Raw genomic sequence first — 21,553 nt, forward strand, 5'->3', positions numbered from 1 at the left:
TTTATGAACACCAAATCCTACTCGAGAGTTTTTTGAGTCACAGGTACACATTAATGCTCCATTTGTGCTGTATTTTTGTGGGGAGGTCACAAGGCTGTGAAAGCATGGAGAAACTGCAGGGAGCACAAAAAGCAGTATTATATGGCCTGACCCCAAATACCCACAGTAGTGCCATTCTTGGAGGTTTAGAGACACATGACAACCACTCTCTTAATATCATACTGACCTCTAAAGGTACATCAAATGGCTCAACTTCCACTTCAGTTGAATTCATCTTGTCTGAAGGAGAAGCTGACTTTCGGTCCTCTCCTGCTTTGTCACTTTTGTCTTTTCCTTTCAGTGCTTTATCTTTAGATGACAGTTTGATATCCTTGATAATGCTTGAAAACTTTGACTCACGGGCTCCTCCTGAAAGTATCTCCACAGCAATCTCAAGGAAGAGACGTCCCCTGAAAGAGACCCCTTCTCCAAAGCCTTCATTAAGCTCCTGGTGGTCATCAATGAGGCTGTGGTTCCTGGGTGAGCCATAGAGATTGATCCAGGCAGGCCCAAACGTAGGCAAAAACCCTGGAGATAAAGTAATTTTTGTGACTTTTCTGATGGGTATTAGTGTGCTCTTCTCATTGCTCAAGAAATCTTGCCTCTAATGCCCCAAAAGCCAAACCTGGACCCATTTTTAGGCAAGGGGGAATCACTTCACACAGAGCACTGCTTGGCACGGCAATTCTTAGACACCAAGAAACCTCTGCCAATACCCAACCAACTCTGCTGGGTTGGAGCTCTTTCTCAGAAGGTGATGGTACCACACCTGCTGGGCAGGTCTGTTGCTTCTCTTGAAAAAGAGCTTGCTGCTGCAGACTGAAGACTGGGACATGATGGGAGAGGATGGAGGCTTTCTCTTGTAGGTCAAACTGTTTCAAGTCTGTGTCACTCAATCTATACACATTTTTCTTTTATTTTCTGGTTAAGGACTGATATACACATTTGGATTGGCAGGTTTAAGGAGTTACTGTGTCTTCACTGAGCTGTGATAACTGACCATGTTCCACATACAGGGCACACAACATAAACAAGGCTATACAGGTAGACTCAAACATCAGTGAAAAGACTCCAGGTAGAGAGTCTCTCCTCAAATAGAGCATAACACACTAGTCCATGGTGCCTCCCTGGGCTGTGGTTGCACCCAGCTGAGCCTCACCTAAACACTTTGCTCCAGTGGGTAGATCCAAAATACAAGCCTGCTCTGCCTTTGATTTTTAGGGATTTTCAGTTTGTGGCTTCATTGCTTAATAGAAACTCACATGAACTGTAAATGTACATCTGTCATCCCCAATGGATTAGAGCAGACTATTGCCGCAGCCACACAGATGGTAACAAATTATGCAGCAGCCCTTTAACAAGAACAGCAATGTCAGACCCTCCATGTGCCAAGCACAATGTAATATAATGTGAAATTAAGCAACAGAAGGTGTCTCAGAACCAACACTTGAACTCTGGACATCCCTAAATTAGGATTAGCCGGTGCCAAGATCCCATGCAAGTAGATTTTACCTCAAAGGTATATCCTGGAACAGATATTTTCCCCTTTACCTTTGTCACCATCTTGTTCATTTGATATTTTCTTCAAATCAATGAAGTGGGTGGCCAAGGCCACGTCATTCATGCTGCCTTCATCCCAGACCTGGATTTTGACTCTCCGACAGAGTGGAGGGAACATTTCTTTGAAGATAATCTGCTCTTGCCACACAGGATCTGCACAGTTCTTTTGCACTGTTGTCCGGCCCTGGAATGGAAGTCCAGCCAATTTAATTCCAGAAGGGTTGAACTCTGGAGAATGGCAATGAGTACAGCAGAAATTGCACTTAGCAGCATCTCTCAGGCCATTTTTAAAGCACAAATATGCTCTCTTGAAAGTACTTTGGCTTTTCTATTAGCTTCTTCATTTTGGACTCCATATCTAATAAAAGACCACATTATGGCTGAAGAATTCTCACATGCACACAGCAGAGTCTGGAATAAAATCTAATAATTCAGGACCCTTATTAACAAAATGTATCTGTAAAGCCAGACTTTGGCATTTCTTCTACAAACTGCACACCTTCAAATGTCTTTTGAAATATCTGGGTAGTGATGATGCAGTGCAGTTTTTTCATAAAAGACTAAATTCATTACAGATTCCAGGCTGTTTGTGCCAATGGGCTTTCCTTAAATGAGGCAATTTATCTAGCCTAAACTATGATTATTGTGGTTCATGCTCTGGGCATATGCCTGTGTGCAAGAGGGGTAGGTCCTGGAGCTGTTCCTCCAAACCTGAGGAGATGGCAGGACTGTGTCACAGTCTGTACAGTCACTGGAAGTGGCAGGATTTACACTCTCACATTAAATGGAGAGAACTGAGTCAGAAAACCCACCAAGCCCTTCTATAAAATCCTAATTTTCACACCAGTGTGCAAATTCACATCAATGACCCATTCTTGTCCTCTTCAGCCCTCTACTGAACCTGAGGGTGCTGCATGTGTTTGCCTGGTTTAACCCACAGTAGTACTTTGCAATTTGGATTCATGACAAAACATGCAATCAGCACCAAGATCCTCGTTCTCATGCCTGAAACATCTGAAAAGGACTAACTGGAGCTGTCCCTAAGGCTTCCTTGCACACAGAAACCATTGCTGGCTTAAAATAGTTTCCATTTTGATCCTTGGTTTATTTGCACCAGTAATCAAGACAGGCTCTCTGACACACGGTTTCATGGTGCACCCCAGGGGAACCAGGCCCTCCCTGCATTCCTCTTCCACCAGAGTCAGAAGCCTCTCTAAGCAGTATCTGTCACACCATGTTTGATGCTGAATCTGTCACACCATGTTTGATGCTGAACTTGCTCTAGGAGCAATGAAGCCAGGCAGCACTGCCAGTCTGCTAAAATGCTTACTCTACACAGGAAAGCTGAGAGGATCCTGAATTTCAGCAGAGTAATTCAGAAATCAATACATAGCCCTAAAAGCCTGATTGAACCACATTCACTGATTTCAGCCCTGCTTCCTTATTTCACTCAAGGGAGACCAGAACACAGCTCTTACCTGATCCCATGCTGTGTAAATCACTGTCTTGTAACTCAGTTTTAGTAACAGTGCTACAGAATTCTCTTTCCCCTCCTGCTGCCTGCCTGTAACCTACTGCTGTGAGCCTGATATTAGATCTGCTGGTATTAAATGTCTCCATTACTTTATTTCTGCATAATTTAAGAACTGAACATTTTCTGATGACCAAGATACAGGTTTTACCTAATTCATGTAACACTAAGTTAAAGGACATCAGCATCATCACCAGCCTGCAGCACAGCTAATAGGAAATAAGGCCTACTTTTGTGATCAAGAGGATCCCAATTACCATTTGACCTGCAAACATGACCACCACATAGGGATCCACAAGGTCCTTACTGTCGCCTATGAATGCTTTGGTGACATTGGCCATGATGCTAGAGTTCATCTTTGGAAGTCCTTCTGCTTTGTAAATTCTCACATAAAATCTGGCCCATGGTCTTTCAGATGGAAAGCCTTTGGGGATCAAGAGATTCCTGAAAGGAAAAGAGAAGCTGTTGTCTTAAAACTGAAAACTTGGACAATGAAGTGATTTTTTTTCCACCAGCCCTGTGATCTTGGGTTAGCATGAATCTGAGAAGACACAAAAAGGTGTATGAATTTGATTTTTCACCTGAACCAAAACCAATCTTTTACCACAAGAAAACTATATGGCATTACTCAGCAAACTTTTTTATGTGATATAGAATCAGGTCCAGCCAGATAAGGTTTTACAGACCTTGTTCAGTAAATTCTGAATATCTTCAAGGACATAGATTTCCCACTCTCTTTGGGCCCCTGTTTCATTTGACATATCCATGGTAAAAAACAATCTGTTCTGTAATTTCATTGTTCTTACCTGCCTCTAAAGCCTCTCATCCTTCTACTGAAAAGAGCCACTCATCTGAAAAGAGTCTGTCTCTGCCCTCCTCATGTATGATGAAGCCCCTTTGAGTGCTCTCCTTTAGGTTCAAAAAAACAACACCCATCACCTTTCCCCATAGACCATGTGCTCCATCAGCTTGGTGACTTTCCACAGACTTGGTCCAGGATGTCAGTACTGACCAGAAACATTGCTCAGGTAAAATTTAAAGTATGCTGGTAGCATATTTACCACCTTGAACTTCTGTATTTTATAAAGAGTATGATAAAGTGCTTGAGTTTACCTAAGGAAATGGAAATATCCACACACTCAAATCCAAGAGTGGACAAGGAATAGGTTTTCCTCATATTTTTTCTTCTTGTTTCACTGCTTTAAATAGTCATTAATTGGTTTCAAATTAATGAACATTCTGTCAGGGGTAATTTGGAACTTAACCAACAGGACTTGGTCAATTCTATCAGCTGCAGAGAAGTGACCTTAATGTGCCCTTCAATTTAGATGAGAGGCTTGTAAAAGTTCTTTGAGCATGTGAGAACAACCAGGTGTACAATGTTATCCTGCTATTAACCCTGAGTTAACAAGGAAAGGACTGAAATGAGGGCAGAGACTTATTGAGGCACCTAGTAAGGAAGAAAGCAGTAAAAAAAATAAATTATTGCAGTACTTTTCAATCTGTTCCTCGGTATCAGCTGTTTTCTGTGTGGCTTGTATTGCATCACCTTTCCCCGTCACACTGAGGTCACACTTCAGGTACCCTTTGGCTCCTGTTCTAATGTCAGCAGGGTCTGTGAGAAGTGCCCACTTGTCACAAAACTGATGACCTGTAAGAAGGACAAGCTTAAACACTCAAATAGAGGATATAAAAACATGCAAGTGTCTTCCTCTTCACTCCTGGAAAAGGTACATCAAACAATGTTTGTGCTGTCAGGAGAATTGTGCTGAAATATATTTGTTTACCAGACACTTCTAGAGGGTCCAAAATATTTTGTGATCAAAAAGGCAAGCAAAGGATTGATCCAGAGCTTGTCAGAGACAAGCTCATTTTCATCACTCTTTACTGAGATCAATGAGTACAGACCAGTGGAAGCCTGGGTGAGATTTCAGCAGTTGAACTAAGGCTGAGCCCTCATGAGGAAAGGCCACCTCCTTGATAAGAACTCTCTGAAGTACTCAGAACTCCAGCAGCAATACCCTTGCTGGGTGCTGTGACCACTGTATTGATGGCAGACAGCTGAGAAAGGGAGGGAGAGTGGACAGCCATCAGAGGAAGAAGAATGAACCAGAAGCATCTTCATCTCTATCTTTCAGGGAGGAAAATGTTCAAGACAATTCCCCCACAACAGCCCTTGCTGTAATTCTGTTTCAACAACCCCATCAAGAAAGGTCCTAGGATCTCATGTTAAGTCATTGGACATCACCTTGGGTGGGTAAAGGAGTGGGAAGGAGACACCACAGAGTACCAGGGATATGAGCTCAAGATCAATCCTCAGCCACCACCGTCCTGCTAAAGTGTGAGCAGGAGATACAGGACAGAACTCAAGACTGACACAGCCTGAGCATGGACGTAGACTGCTCACTGCAGATAGGCCATTCCTCTCTGACTCCTACAGGAACCCTGCAGAGAGGGTGGCCCAAGTGACTCTACACTCTTGCTATAACTGTGTGACATCTACAGTAAGTGGCTGTATATGTTCTTTCCCAAGGAGGAAGAAGAGACCATGTCCTTGAGTAATTTTGGAAGAGAAAAAGGCACATGTTTCGTGGATGGTTGTAAAAAACTCCAAAAGAGAAGTAGGTGATCTTTTCTTAGGTTCAAATGTCAGAAAGCACCGAACAGCTCTGAAGATGACAAGTCAAGTGGACCCATGGTCACCTCTTTGTCATCTTCTCTCTCCTGTTATGATCTGCTTCTCCTCTTGTCTTGCGCTGTCCTCACCATTCCTTCCCCTCTCCATGCTGGTCTCCCTCCCTCTGCTCCTACCCCAACACAGGTGAAACAGCTTTGGATGCTCTGTAGCAAATGAGTGCAGCTGGATTTTGTAGAATATTCAGCTGTCCACTCTGACCACTTAAAGAAATGCCATCCTTGAAAAGTGCTACCCACCAATGGGCAGATTGCCAAGGTGTTTTCAGTGCTGAACTTCTTTCCAACAGTTTGGCTGGTACTCTGCTATCCAAATAAGAAAACAACTCTCCCAAAAGCTTTAAGTTGAAGTAAACTACAACCATCTGAGTGGAAAAGCAGCACATCTCCCTCTACTCTCCTTCCCTGCCTCAAATCTCTCTTAGCAGACCAAAAGGGCAGAAAATGCATCACTCACCTGGCTGAATGTACACTGTCCCCAGATCCACTTTAAAGGAGCCTATCAGCACACTCCCAATCAGTTTATTGTGCATAACCTGTTAGAAAAAGCTGATTAAAGAATGGCACTATCTCTTTTCACAGTCAGCCCAAGAAAGAGCATCCAAAGATCACATTTAGTTCAGAGGCAATAAGCATCAACACCCAGCACCACCCAAAACTGGGGACACATAGCCACAGCAGATACACCAATATTTGAAATATGTTTTTTACCCAACATTGTGCTTATTTAGAAAACAATATAATTGCATCTGAGTGGAATCACACAGGTTCATCCCAGGTCCCTGGGATAGAGTGCAGGAATTAAATCAAGATTAGAGCACCTGCTCCTTCAGAGCAGGTGCATTTATATTACTTATCCTGGCAGTTTTAGCTAAATCATAATGAATATAAACACATGGGATGTAACTGGTTTCAGACTAGGCTGCAGAAATCCTATTACTGCGCAATAGCTGAATTGCCATAAAAACAGAGTACGCTCGGAGGAGAAAGAATGTGTTTCTTGGCAACATTTTAATGTACACATAAACCAAGAGAGTCATTTCTAATCTACCCCCCATGATATTAATGAAATCAGAGAAGTGATATAGATGTAAATTAGATGGCAAGCAGGCCCCAGTGAGTCTGTCTCTGCATTCTTCCTGCCAAGCGATGAATTTAATTTAATTCAAATTTAATTAATAATTTTCAATTGCCATGATTCCCAGACCTATGTATTTCCATTTCTTGTTTTCAAATACTTGCATGGGGCTCACTTTACAGACAAGGCAGAGGCTTCTTCTAATGGAAGATTTGCTCTAGAGCTGTATTTCTCAAAAAATGTGTCTCACCTGGTTTCAGAATAGCTTAAAAAATTGAAACCTATTCCTTGGTTATGGAAAAGCCTCTGAAAGAGGCTGAATTTTCTGGAACACTTTGCCCAAATTGCAAAGAGTAACTAAACGCTTTCAAATGTACAGGAGTTAAATCTAAATATTGGAAGTAAACAATCAGGCCTCCGACAGCATTTCAGGAGTCTGGGACACATCACATTCTCACTTTGGACCAACACTTTGCATATAAGGATATTTCTGGATAGGAAGACTTCTGCAATTTTGCACTGGTTTGGTCATGTGACTTTATTTCCTACACTTTTCAAGATCAGGAGACATACATTTCCAAATACATATCACTGACACCTTAATCAAGATTCACCAGAAAATTCAAGTTTCTAGTTGCAATATTATGTTTTTCCCTGTTAAGGGCCTATGGCCACTGTGCCACTGTGACCTGGGGAACACTCAGCTGTCCTTGGTAATTTCTCACTTCAACACAGAAGCAGTTTCTAGAGCTGAAAAATCAAGAGTGGACAAAGGAGCAGTTTTAATTTACTATTAAGCTGAAAAATTAAATAACCTTCATGTGGAAAAGGAGTTAGTGTGAAGTTAGTGCTGTGTGCACAATTATTGCTTTTCCTCAACCCCTGGTGCTGTCAGGTCCCATCATAGCCCTGGACCCTCCCTCCTATGAGGTTGGACTACAGCACACACAGGGCTGGGAACAAGCCTTGAAATCTGTTGGGCTTCTCCCCAAAGCCAGGCAATATTACAGATTTGGAGGAAGTGCACGGGAATGCCCAAATCAACAGATCCAATGAGGGTAGGTTAAAGGGGGAAGAAGGTTGTAGCCTTTCTGTAGGAAAAAACCCCCACAAACTTCTTTAAGACTCAAAATCAAGATGAGGGTATGTGGTGAGTCCAAAGTGGTGCTGTCTCACTGCTGTTTGCTCATTTCCTCTCCATGACAGCCTGTCCAGAGATTGTTAAATGTGTAAAAGTCACTTCTCTGTCCCTGAGGTTTGCTTCATGAAAAGTAAATGCCCCTGTTCCACTGAAATGATGCAGGTTTCCACTCCCTGCAGTGCATGTTGCTTTTAATGCTGAGGGAATACCTCACTGCTTCTATCAAACACTCTACATCTTTCCTCATCATTTTTTTTCCAAGTGTATTTTCTTCAAATGCAACAAAGCAAGTGAGCATGAAGTTTATAGCAAACCCCTCTTGTCTTCTCTGAGGGAGAACATCACATCCACACCATATCTAATTAAAGATTTGTGTCTTTTCACACTTGACTGTAGATGACTGAAGGATTTTCTTCAGATTTTGTGAATGAGCACAAATATGCATAGTGTTACACTGAGGAATATTTCAGTAAGGGAGATACAGTTTTAGCTCACAAGAGCCACCTTAGTTTAACTATGGTATTACCACAAGTTTGCTGTAATGTACAGGAAGATAATAATGACGGAAAAATTCTAGTAATTAGCAGGTGCTGGGAAAATTAAGTATCTCATTTTTCTCTCAAATGCAGGGTTTGAATACAGCTAGACTAACTACTAGACTGATGGACAAGGGCACTAACCTATTTTGTTTTCCTTGAGCTTCCATATGCAGATAAGTTCATAATGGAGGCCGCTAATCTTTGTTTCTTCTTAAGTAAGATTCATGCTAAGCAAGTGCTGTGAAACTTTCCATCCCTCAGGGTTTCCTTCACCTCCAAAACACATATTTCCTCCTTTTTTTCAATTCCCCTGATAGTTTGCATTCTCCAGAACTATGTTGCAAGGTAATGGATCTCTGTTTTCAGTAGCATATATGAGCACTGCCCAAGGCTAGCTCATTGTTGTTACTGAGCTTTCTCCTAAAGTCACTTTTACCTAGAAGACCTTTAATTTCTTAGTGTTGCACCTTCATCAGCTATAAATAAAATAAGTTTGCTGAGCCTGATGAAACTGTGCAGATACACAGCAGGTAATGGTAATGCATTTTCCCACACCCTCATTACAGTCAGAAGAAAGCTGGCGCTTCCCCCTCCACCACTGGATATATGGAATCTGTATCAAAAGAATGTGAGATTGGAAAGACTGGCCATATCTCAGAGAAAAATAACTCTACATGCCCAATGGCATCAGCAGCTCACAGGAGCTGGTGCCTTGGCAGTGTGCTGCTACACAAACCAGGTCTGAAACACCCATAGGGCCACAGGCTGTGATATGTCACAGCAGAGGTGATATCTGCTCCCATGCCATTGTTAGCCTGTAGTAAATTCTGTCCTCACAGCTGAGATCAGATCTGCAGATACCTTATGTAGTTATGAACTTCATACATCTGAGCTCTGAGTGTGATACAATGGATGTTAATGGAACTTTAGGATTCCAACTGTCAGTTTACTCCCAGCACTGAAAACCTACTTGTCCAGTTGTCCATGTATAAATGAACACATTTTATTCTGTAGCTGGGAAAGTCACTCTATTGGCAGCTCAGAAAAGGAAGTAGACAGTGATGTGTACTATAGTTCCTGAGCACTGCTTGTTTCTGTCAAGCTCAACCAGCACAGATCCTTTCCTGGTGTACATTATTGAAATGGACAAAGCACTCCAGAGAAAAAGAGCTTTTCCTGCAGCAACAACTGTTGCACTGTTTATTGCCAGAGAAATCTCTGACAAAATGGATGGACTTTTAGCAAAAACAAGAGTTCATGAAGGGCACAGCTGTTGGAGTTTCCAAATAATACAAATACAGCACTGTCCAGAGAAAAGATCTCATGAGATCTTTAATTCCTTAGCAGCTTTGCTACACATGGTGATGAGTTTTGGACAAGATAATTAACATGGCTCCATAGACTTGGCCTTCCAAACTGCACATCATTATCCAATGTCCAAGCCCAAGAGCATGTGTGTCTTCCATCAGGACTGTTCTGAGATGTCACAGAAACATGGAATCATTTAGGTTGGAAAAGATCTTTAAGATGGAGCCTAATCATTAAACCAGCATGGCCAAGTCCACCACTAAACCATGTCCCAGCTGCTACATTCACATGCCACATTCCCCCTGGGGATGGTGATTCCACTGCTTCTCTGGGCAGTCTATTCCAATGCCTGTCTACCCCTTCAGTGAAGAAATTTTCCTAATATCCAGTCTAAATCTCTCCTGGTCCAACTTGAGGCCATTTCCTTGTGGAATGTCCCATCATTTGTTACTTGGGAGAAGAGACCAAGCCACACCTGTCTCTAACCTTGTTTCAGGTATTTGTATCAGAAATAGGGTGCCCCTGTAGTTTTGCTGGGACTTTAGTTGCACTGAGCAGTGGAAGCAGCAATGAACTCTTGGAGAGCACCCCCACGCTAATAGCAGCCAACCAGTGACACTCAGGTAGCCCGAGAGCCCCTGCTGAGGAAAAGTGTCTGCATTAGTTTAGTTTCATTTAGTTAGAGACAGTTATATCTGAGGAACTGATGTAAACAAGAAGTTCCAACTCAGTCATCTGAATCAAGTGGCAGGCTGAAAATTAGATGGATGAAGGCAGTGAGAAGAGAGAGCTAAGCTGAATTTTCTCATTCTTCCTTGAAGTTTGATACAACAGCAATAAGTGTCCCTGAAAATGCAGACTAAATCTTCCTTTTGGGTATGTTCCTTCAAATCTCTGCCAGCTGACTCCTCCTCCTTCTCCTCTTTTCTATCCTCTTTCCTATACTTCATGGTGACTTTCTAGCACTCTTGGTACTTAAAATTATTTCTTTTAAACTACATTAAGAATAATTTAGATTTGAAGTGACACAAAAACAATGGCCTTTACTTACTGTGTTAAGCTTTCCTGGGTACTTACAGAGATGTTGATTATTTTGTCAAACAGCAACACCTGCGGTCCAACAAAGTCGAACACGAAGTACTGTGGGAAGAGGGGGCAGCAGATGAGAATCATCCCTGGGCAGCAGACAGCGCTGTCAGCTGCATGGCTCAGCATTTGTGCTACTGCACAGAGCCCAGGTGAGATGCTGGGGGTGCAGGGGGGCAGTGGTGGACAAGGCAAAATTCTTTCCTTGTCCCTGATGTGTTTCTCCCACAGCCCAGATTTGTTTTCTACTCTATTCTTTGCATGGCTGCACAAGACTTGCTTCACAAATGCCCATGGGCCTCAGTCTGCATCAGAAGGTATTGCCAAAAGGGACACAAGGCACAAGGAAACCCAAAGGACCTGTTGGTTTTGGGGGTTGTTTTTGTGTCTTTTGTCACCAATTGGAGCAAACATATGTCAAGGAAAGGCTGAAAGCATGAAATAGTAGAAAAGGGAGTGGAGGTGTGGAGGGGTGTAGTATAGACAAAGCTCCTAAATGGATTATTTTAAAAACTGCAGCAGCAGTGGTGGTAAGGCAGAATGTGCTGGAGAGCATGGGGAACAGGCTGGACAGACCTTGAGAAGAGAAAGAGCAAACAGATCTAAAACCCAAGGGAGCTATTGCTGGTGCTTTGTCTCCTGGAGAGACCTCCCTGCTCAGACATGGAAGTGCTGCAACTTCATTCATCCCCTTATGAGCTACCAAATGGCAGAGTCCACCCAGAACCATTGAAGAAAGTGTCTTTTTAAAGAGAAAGCACTTACTTCATTGTAGAAAGGGGCATTTGTGCCTTCCTTTACTGTTGTTTGCTTCTTCTCATCACCTATCTCGATGATCACCACCGGGTCGATGTTCTCGCCCACCAGCTGCCTGGCCTCGATGATGGTGATGGCAATCTGTGGGGCACAGGGACACCATGGACACACCTGGGCTCAGGGCCAGTCTGCCTGGGGAATTCACAGTCACACAAGGGCTGTCACCCCCTGCTTACCTGGTAGTTCTGGGATTTTAGCTCCTCTTCATGAATTCTGGTCACCAGCTTTGTCCTGTTTAAAGGACAGAAGAAGTCATTAGGCATCTCTAGGCAAGAGCTGGTACTTGGACACACAGTGGAAAGACTTCCCAGTAGTAAATTAGTATTATTTATGGCAGGCAGCTTTGTTGTGAACTGTTAGACTTGAGAGAGCCTAAGCAGAGACCATCTCTGGTTTTCTCATACCCTTTTTGACAGGGAAACATTTTGCATCCACACCAACCAGTGCAGCCACCTATCATGGCAGTGATTTCACTTGTTGATCCCATCAAGCTTGACTCCATTCCTCTCCAGACTGCATTCCTCCCCTGCATGAAAAGCACAACTACACAAGCTCTTTGCTATCAACATCACTGTTCCCTTTGGCTTGTTTTGTTTAGCAGAGCTCCTTAGCACAGCTGAGGCACACTCGGGATCCATTTCAACCTCTCCCTGCCCTGGGTAGCACCTGGTGATATCTCTGAGCTGACAAGCGCATTCCACTTTGTCATGTGGGAGAGCAGGAGTGAAGGGATCACTGCTGTCAGCAAAGGGATTTTCTGTCAGATGTTTTGTTCAAGGGTAATGTCCTTCCTGGGAAACAGGAATCTGGAAAAGATGTCTAAGGGGATGTTAGGTAAGATACATGAAGGAGTACCTTTTCCTGTTTGGGCTTAAGGATCCAAAAGCACTAGACAGAGCATCACTGTTCACTAGGTCTTCCTCTGCCTCTTCCTGTCTTCCAAGAGTGTCATGGAGAAAACTTGCAATCTCATCATGATCACCTGATGAAGAAAACAGACAAGGAAGTAAAAACCACATTTGATTTCCAGTAGCAAAAAGCTCACTTGGAGAAGAGCAGTGAATTCATCATCATGAACTGAATATTTTATTTATTTGGGTGTCCCAGTTAGAGGTTTTCTCATGGTCTGTATTGAGCAGCATTGATTACAGCAGCAGCTCCCCTCCTGTGCAAAAGCATTTCCCAAATCCATGTGGCCGTGGCCACTCTCCTCACCCTGTGTGCACTCACAACAGGCACACACACACTACTGAGTAAAGCTGCCAGCTTTATTGAGCCAGCCCATCCAGCCGTCACAGCAGGCTGTGTATTTATGGCGCTTCTTTCTAAAAGAAGCAAAACTTCTGGAGGAATTACACACTTGTAGTAAATTACCTACCTGTAAAATAGGAAAAAACCTCTCAAAAATGTGCCATCTCCCTATGGAAAGAGGCAGGCTGACATTTTTAGTTTACTGTACCAGATAGAGCAGTGTGAACTCACAGAATCTGAACGTGAACTTCATGAAACAGTTAATGCAAAAGGAATTAGCTCTCTGTTTATTTGGGAGTGATAAGGAGTTTACTGCCAGTTTTATCAATGCTAAGCCTTGAAACACAATTCAAATGAGTTCACATGAAATCAGATCTAATATACTCCCCCACCACCTGCTCATCCCTGCTGAAATATTGATTTATGAGGCTTACCCAATGCGTCTTTGTTTGCAATAGTCAGCCCTTTCTCGCCTTTTTTCTTCTTCTTCAGCTTCATGCCAGCAAACAGCCCCTTTCTGAAAAAGTAAAGAAAATTGATCAGTGCAGTATTTTCAAACTTTTCTCTGTACTGGATTCTAATTTAACTCAAGGAGTTGTTAAGAGGGAGTTTTGATTTCCTAGCAAGATCATTATATTCTGAATTTCCTTTTATCGACAGCAAAGGAGAGAAACAAGAGAAAGCTCTGACTTTTTGCTTCATCCAATATAGTTTTGGTTTTTTTTAATTTGGCCATGTACAGACAAACATAATCAAGACAAGAGCCAAAACTTCTGTTCAAACCAAGATGGCAAGATGCAGAGAAAGGACATCAAAGATAAGTTTCCAGTCCATTGACTTCCCACACATGTAGCTCGTTCCTTATGCCTGTGACAAGACCAGAGATAAAAGGCAGATTAGAGGATCCAGAACAAAAGCAGTTTTCCACTGAATTGAGATAAAGTCATTTGTGTAAATACCTTGGTCAGGACACCCACTACACCCATGATATCAGTGGCACATGCACCACATAATTGAGGTAGTTCTCACTCCCTTTCAGCTGCAAAGCAATGAACAAGCCTGAACAAGGGTTACTCCTCAAGCTGTGTTAGAGAGGTGTTTCTGCCTAGCATCAGTTCTTCCAAGAAAATAAACATGCCACATGTTCCAGAGAGAGAAACAATCTATGCTGCTTGAGAACTTTGTGCTATTAACTGGACTGGCAAACAAACCTAGTGGTGACAGGAAACACAAAGGATTTCATATAAGAGCAGCATTTTTCAGGTTCTTTGCTGGCCACAAATATGCAGTGACAAATATTCAGCAAATTTTCTTCCCCCTGTCATCAGAGAATTTGTTTGCCTAAATTATTGTAGGTATAAAAATTTACCTGCAGAAGCACACAGTCCAATGAGCCAAAACAAGCAGGCACCTACAAGCTGAGTAAATCTGATAGTGACCAGTGCTCAAACATCTGAAATCATCTGCAAACTCAAGCTGTGGAGGAAAAGATACTGCAAACTGGAAAGGGAAGTTGGTAATGTTTAAAGGTTGTATTCAGAGCAAGCAAATTAAGTTTACTGGCCAGCCCAAGAGGAATGTCAGCAATGTAGGGACACAATGGCAGAAAATGCCCAACTTATTTGTGCCAAAGGATCCTAAAATCTGATCAGTATGAGTGGAAATGTAGCACCCAGACAAAAACAGACCTCAAACAAAGCAAGAGTCAGAGGGTGGCTGCAGGAAGTGGCCATTAATAAACCTGATGTGTTAACTGGGATGCCTTCCATGATTCTTTTGTTTACATAACACTTGAAACTGCCTAAAGACAGAACTGGAGAAGGTGCCACACAGGGTAATAGAAAGACAATTGGCCAAGCTTTGGATAACTGCATGGTGCCAAGAGCAAAATCCATTTTTGAAGTAAAACAGATTTCAGTCTCAGGTTTTTATTCTGTCAGAGGTTTGGGCACAAATGGCATCAGGCTGCATCTGAGCTGTCCTGCACCCCTGACCCAGAGGTTGCCTTAGCCAGGATAACCATGCAGAGATGTGTCCCTGACCCCAGAGGTCACCTTAGCCAAGATAACCATGCAGAGATGTGTCCCTGAGCCCTGTCCCTGACCCCAGAGGTTACCTCAGCCAGGATAACCATGTAGAGATGTGTCCCTCAAAAGCACCAGAGAGGCAGCAAGCACAGGTCACTTGCAAGGCTCAGCTATGGAAACAAAGAGCGTGGGTGTGTTCAGCAGGAGAGCAGGGTGGCATTCTCTGTACATGGGATTTGCTAGAGAGAATCTTCTCTGTAAGGGTCTAAACTAAGTAAATTAAGTCTTCAGGGAACTGAATGAACCAATCCTTCCCAACAGGCTCCATTACTGTGATATGTAAACCACTGGTCAGCCAGTGTCAGTGTGCACACCTGTAGGAATGTGCCCCCTGTTGACGAAGTAATCAACTTATCCTTTGTCTCCTTAAAAAAGGAAAAAAACCCAGTTTCTGTCCTCAACTTGGTAAAAAGACACCTCATAAGATCTTTAGGACTTCACCTCAAACCTAGGGCTGTCAATCGGACAGAAGCCAAAAGATCCCACCTGGGTAATTCACTAGAAAAAGAAGAGATCAAAGGAAATAATTGTTTTTGTGAAGTGTTTTAGCAAGAGCAAAAACCTCTTGCCCCTAGCTTGAGTTTTCTCTGTAAGAGCTTTGTTATTTTGCTTTTTATTAAAACTTTTCTGTTTCCAACACTACCTCAGAAGCCATCCTGCTGATTTTATGCCATTCCAGGTAGCAGAGCTATCTCAGGTGTGATGGTTTCTCTGAGAGCTCATAAGACCTGACTCAAGGAGAAAACCCATCACACACCCTAATACTGTGCACATGAGTAACATCCACACTGCTTAATATAACCAGCTAGGCATCCTCAAAGTGTTCTTGTTGTGGGAGACAGTTTGTTCTCATGGAAGGAATAAAAAAAGTAAACTTTCTTAAGATTTCCACAAAATATTTTTCCCTGCAGTTTTGACATAAATTCTGAAACTGCTGAAAACTTGAACATTTTTCCATCCCTTCTTCCCCAAGATGGTGTAATTTTTAACAAGAGAAAATTTGGACCTTCTATGCAGTTCTACCAGATTTGAGAATGACCCCAAAGTTATCCATACCCATCTGTATCCCTAAGACAGGCATAAAACTTTGTGCCACCTCTAGGTAAACCCCAAAGATATAATGAGGAAAGGTCTCCCATGTTCCCCCAGGACCTCCTGGCTACCAGTGAGGCACAAACATGGGAAATCAGGAGAGCCTTGGGTGCAGAAAAACTCATTCACCTGTCATGGACCTGTGGAGAGGTTGGAGGTTGTTAGTGTTGAGGCATTGCTCACAAACTTCAGTGAAGATTTAACCCCCACATGATACATAATGCACAGCTAGAGGGTTTGCTCCTTACTCAATCCTACAAGCTAATTTGAGATAGAATAAAGCAATTTCATGCCCAAAGAGAAGGCAGATGAAAGAATTCTTACAGGCTACAAAGAGGTTTCCTGTTTTAAGTGCTTTGATTAGAAGCAATTAAAAATCAGCCATCTCAGCTAATCAAGAACATTTCTCAGTTCAAAGAGGACAGTGTCCCAGCTCCTTTCACATGGGGATTGTAAAAAAATCTGAAGTCAGGATAACTTTTTCTTTTCTGCATGTGCACAGTACAACGTAGACCTTAGTTTATGAGTGTGATTCATTGAGACTTCCCTGATATAAATAGTAAATAAGAGTGGGACAGCAACCACAGCACAGCATTTGCCTACACTCAGACCATGTTGAGTTTGCACCTCTGTAAACACAAGTGTTCATTTCCTCTTATCAGTGCCACAGGTCCACTGGGTCTCTGAATTAATTTTCATACCTTGAAAAAAAGACTCACAAATTTCATTCCCCTCTTGTCAGCGTTCATTAATGGCAGCATCCAGCTTTCAAAAAATTGCTTTCATGCTCTTTCTTTTCATCTAAGCTGTACCATCATCACAGAGGCCTTGTGATCACTTCTTGCACAGCATAATGTTCTCTTAGATATCCAATAACTGCAATTTGCAGTCTAATTTTAAAAAAATCCACTTCAGAGCTGTCAGCATGAGACTTCAAATGACCTTACTAATACTGAACCTCAGAGTTTCTCCACATTGTTTAAATGTAGTATTTTCTTCCACCAAAATATTTTCTGTAGCCTTGAGATGCCCTTCCCTTGTGCAGGTGTGTGAGCTGGGTTCCTGGAGGGCACAGAGGAAAGAAACCAGGGAGTGAGAGCTGCACACCAGATCAGACACAGACACAAATCCTGCTTTATCCAACACATCTCCCAAGGCCATCCAGCTCTCACGTGGACAGGCTGAGTGAGCTGCCAGCGTGCTCTTGGCAGCAGAAAGTCCTTATTGGAGCAGCTTTGCCCTGCTTTTCCCCCCAAATCCCTTCCTCCCTGGAAGCAGCAGTCTCAGCAAACCTTTTGGAGCCATCAAACTTATTTAGTTCAGGGATGATCAAAGGTTTGTGCACCTCAGCTCTGAGGCAGAAACTGAAGAAAGAAGAAAAAATACTTCTGCCTTCCTATACATGAACATAAAATTTGATGGGTGGGTTTTTATCTTTGGATTTTGTTATTTGCATTTTCTAAGATGTCCTGGTGGGGTTATTATTCAGCTCCTTAAAATTCCACTTCTTTCAATGTAAGTTCATTTTCAAAAGAGTATTTCAGTAGATCAAACAGTACTGCACCAGGTGAATAATTACCTACATGAGTAGTTCTAATTTCCATGAAATAAACACCAGTTCTCTAAGTCATAAAAATGTTACTTCATTTCATTTCAAATGCAAAAAAAAAAACCAAAAAAACAAAAAAAAACCCAACAAACCTGAAATATAGGAATGACTCTTGGCTCATTTTAGCACTCCCACAATATGATCTAGTCAAGGAAATTATCTCATAACTTACATCCCTTTTTCCAAAGAATAAAATATAATTACAATACAAAGATGTGGCTTCAAAATGAAAAGTCTACTAAATCTAAAATAGCCACATAAGCACAGTTGGTTAATTCACAACCATTTTTTATTAAGACAATATGTCATTTGTGATAATAAGTGAAGTCCCAGGGAAGAAATTTTTTGCATTACATTTAATTATTAAGGATGGCTGAATAAAATAAATTATGTGATCTTGGGCATATGGAAAGTAAAAAAATCTTAATGAGTGGTTAAAATGTATTCATTTCATGCCTTCTTTTCTCAGGATTATAGAAGTTAAGGGAAGACTTCACCAATTAATTCATTTAATTCACTCTGTTTCCCAGTGCAGGGTTGCTTTGTTCAGTTCAGATACTGTCAGATCCTTCATCCTGCTTCAGCAAAGAACCTCCCTTTATTCCCAAATCCATTATTTCTGATGTGGTTCTTTCAAAGCTTGGAGCTTTTACAAGCTGCCTTAACTTGTTTACACTTTTCCTGATTTCCCCCTGGTTCTGCTGTGTTGACAGGTCCAAGGATTTGCAATAGGAAAGCTTCAGCTCTTCAAGAAGGTGAATACAGAATCCTGTGTGACAAGCTACAATTTAAAAAACAGCAGTGGCAGCCACAGGTGTCAGTTCTGAATCTTAGGGATTGTCATATCTATCTGACACTGTGACTTTACATGTCTTGTCTCAACTATTAATATCTCCTCCATAAGAAAACAAAATTTCAAGTTGACAATACAGTGGTCAGGATTAGTTACACACTGGCTCTGTGCATTCAAGAAAAAGCTCTAAAATAGCTATTCAGGAGAAATTCTGCTGTCTTTGTGGGTATTTCTGTGTAAAACTTCTGCTTCTTGCACTGCAGCAGTCAAAACCTGAAATCAGCCTTAGATAGCATAAGAAATTAAATTAAAATATGAAAGGGAACCTCTTATTCCACTAAATTACTGTATTCTGGCTACAGTTGGCTGCTTTGTATTCCCATCTCAAAAGGAACCTAAAACTCAGCAATTCAGAGAAAACACTGTGAAGTGTGATCAAAAGAGGGTCCTGGCAGAAACTGTTTACCCTGAGAAAGAGATGATAGCTTGTGCTTTTCAGGTGGTACAGTAAAAATAATGAATTATGCCTGAGAAATGCTGAACTGGCTACCCAACACTAGAAGATGGTCCTGGAGTCACCCCTGGTGGTCTCAGAATTAGCAGCTCATGTGCAGCATCAGTAAAAGCATCCACACTGTGCTGTCAGGATGGGTGTCAGCAAGAAAGGAGTGAGTGTCAGCTTGCCTTTAAATCACTGGTGAACCTACACAAGGTCATTACACAGGAACACAGAATAAATCAGTTTAATATCTCATATTCTTTGCACAGCTTTGGTCTCCACATCTCAAATAAGGCAACAGGGTTAGAGAAGGCACAGAAAAAGGGTGGGAAAAGTCAGTTTATGACAGACTGACACAGCTGTAACTCTTAATTTGGAGAGGGGATGACTGAGTGGGAAAAGGATGAAATTTTGTAAATTTAAACTGGCAAATAGGGTGAAAGCAAAGCTGATTCTTACACAGCATAACACACAGTACAAGAATGAGGATGCACCTGATGAAACAAGACTGAAAATACTAAAAGGACTGGATGGGGATGTCTGCATTAACACTCATGGTAAAAATGTTCTGGATGCTAAGGAGAATGGACACAGAAAGTGCCCAGGCTCCTGTGCTCTCTCTGAATATCCTACCCTTGTGCCTGCTGGAGAAGAGCACAGTGCCAGATGGATATGGTATCTGACCTCATAGGATGTTTCTCCTGTTCTGGTCATTCCCAGATCATAAATACCAAATCTATGCATGGCTGGGTCACTTGGCATGGATTTGAATCAGGTATGGATTCATTATCATGCTTCTCTATGAATGATCAAAGCATACATACACAAGCTTTTGCCAAAATTATACTTAATCCACCATAAAGCCTGATAGTGAAAAAACAAATCCATTCTTGGAACACATTTGAGCAGGAAGGTGAATTCATTCCCAATTATCAGTCTCATGTGATCCTCAGGTCTTTGAGAAACATCTGGGTTCACTATATTGTTTAAGCACACCTGAAGTGTTCTTTGGAAGTGAGCTATAAAATAATGAGTGACATGGAAAGATGGATAGAGAAGGAGTGTCTCAGTTTCACCCCCAGACCACAAAACCACAGTGCTCAATGACATTATCAGGCAACAAGTTTAAAACAAATGAGGTTGTGAACAAATGAGGTATTCTTCAGTGAGACACCAAAATCAGACATTGCAAAGAAGGTCGTTGAGTTAGAGAATTCAAGGAGATTTCAGGCACATTTATGGAGTTTGTGGGCAGAGGGTCTGATATCCATCCAGCTCATAAACTTCCTAAGTGTATGAAACTGCTGAGGGCCTTGCTCATACCTGTTTCATAAACTGTATTTCCACCTTTAGCCCTTCCTGGGAGGCAGAAACTGGTTTGACACAGTTACTTCCATGCTTTTCAGCATTTTAATTTTAAAAAAATTATTTCCCTAGATGCAGAAGAAGAAATACCAGGTATACTGATATGCATTCTGAGCAACCTATAATTTGAGCCTTTGAATTGTGCACAGTTCTGCCACAAATGATCTCAAACTCCAAACCCTGAGAAGGCTTCAGGAAGAGCAGCACCAGAGCTGCAGCACCACAGTACCTCTGCAAGCACTGGCCATCCACCCTGGCACACACAGCCTTGGCTCTTCCAAAGTCTGTCCCTCCTGCAGAAAACCAAGGACTTTGCATTGACATTTAGCATCCTTATGCATCATGAGTCATGACAACAAGGAAGCCACATCCTGAACAGATGCAAATTAGTGGTTCTATTCAATGACATTTCTCATGTCAATACACAAGAGCTGGGGAATAGATCTACTAAATACTAACACAGGCCTACAAAATAAAGAATGCAGTTGTTACATGCAGAGAGGTCCTTTCTTGTGTTTCTGCACCTCTTAGAGCTCTTTATTCTCTCTACAGGGATCTTGACCCCTCATCTGCTGAACTGTGAAAGACTTCCATGACCTTGTGCAGTTAAAAATTGTTAAAGACAGCACAAGGCATTATGGACTAGATCTTACCAGGAATAATAATCACACTCCCCAGAAGCAGCCAAAACAAGAATTAAAGGACTTGTTGATTTCTTTTCCTTCAAGAGAAAGTCTTCTAATTAGCTGAATTTAATTTAAACCTTGGAAGAATTTCCTGAGGGTATTAGACATACCTGTGGGGCTGAGGTACCACTGTTGAGGGCTCCATCCTGCTGCTTTTCTTTCAGTCTCTACCTTTTACATGGTGAATGGGCTTTCCAAGCTTACAGAACCAATCAGGCTGGAGAAGAGCACTAAGACCATCAAGCCCAACCATTAACCTGAGACTGCCAAGCTCACCACTAAACCATGTCCCTGAGTGCCACATCTACATGTCTTTTAAATACCTCCAGGGATGGTGACTCAGCCACTTTCCTGGGCTGCCTGTTCCAGTGCTTGATAA

At 42.1% G+C, this 21,553-nt stretch overlaps 1 protein-coding gene across 1 annotated transcript in view; it reads right to left on the reverse strand.

The window, feature by feature from the left end:
• Window positions 1–21,319, reverse strand: part of FER1L6 (fer-1 like family member 6) — a 68,894-nt gene extending 47,575 nt beyond the window's left edge. Inside the window, exons 1-11 of the mRNA XM_054270408.1 lie at window positions 21,285–21,319; window positions 13,478–13,560; window positions 12,648–12,774; window positions 11,969–12,023; window positions 11,742–11,873; window positions 10,968–11,030; window positions 6,282–6,360; window positions 4,625–4,781; window positions 3,388–3,574; window positions 1,591–1,783; window positions 227–567 (exon numbers count right to left, since the gene is read on the reverse strand). Coding sequence (XP_054126383.1) covers window positions 227–567; window positions 1,591–1,783; window positions 3,388–3,574; window positions 4,625–4,781; window positions 6,282–6,360; window positions 10,968–11,030; window positions 11,742–11,873; window positions 11,969–12,023; window positions 12,648–12,774; window positions 13,478–13,560; window positions 21,285–21,319 — 1,452 coding nt within the window. The remainder of the gene's footprint in view (window positions 1–226; window positions 568–1,590; window positions 1,784–3,387; window positions 3,575–4,624; window positions 4,782–6,281; window positions 6,361–10,967; window positions 11,031–11,741; window positions 11,874–11,968; window positions 12,024–12,647; window positions 12,775–13,477; window positions 13,561–21,284) is intronic.
• Window positions 21,320–21,553: the final 234 nt, after the last annotated feature.

Source organism: Melozone crissalis, unplaced genomic scaffold (genome assembly GCF_028551555.1).
Source record: "Melozone crissalis strain CALT ecotype California unplaced genomic scaffold, PUWL_Pcris_2 ptg000002l_1, whole genome shotgun sequence".
NCBI classification, from domain to species: Eukaryota; Metazoa; Chordata; class Aves; order Passeriformes; family Passerellidae; genus Melozone; species Melozone crissalis.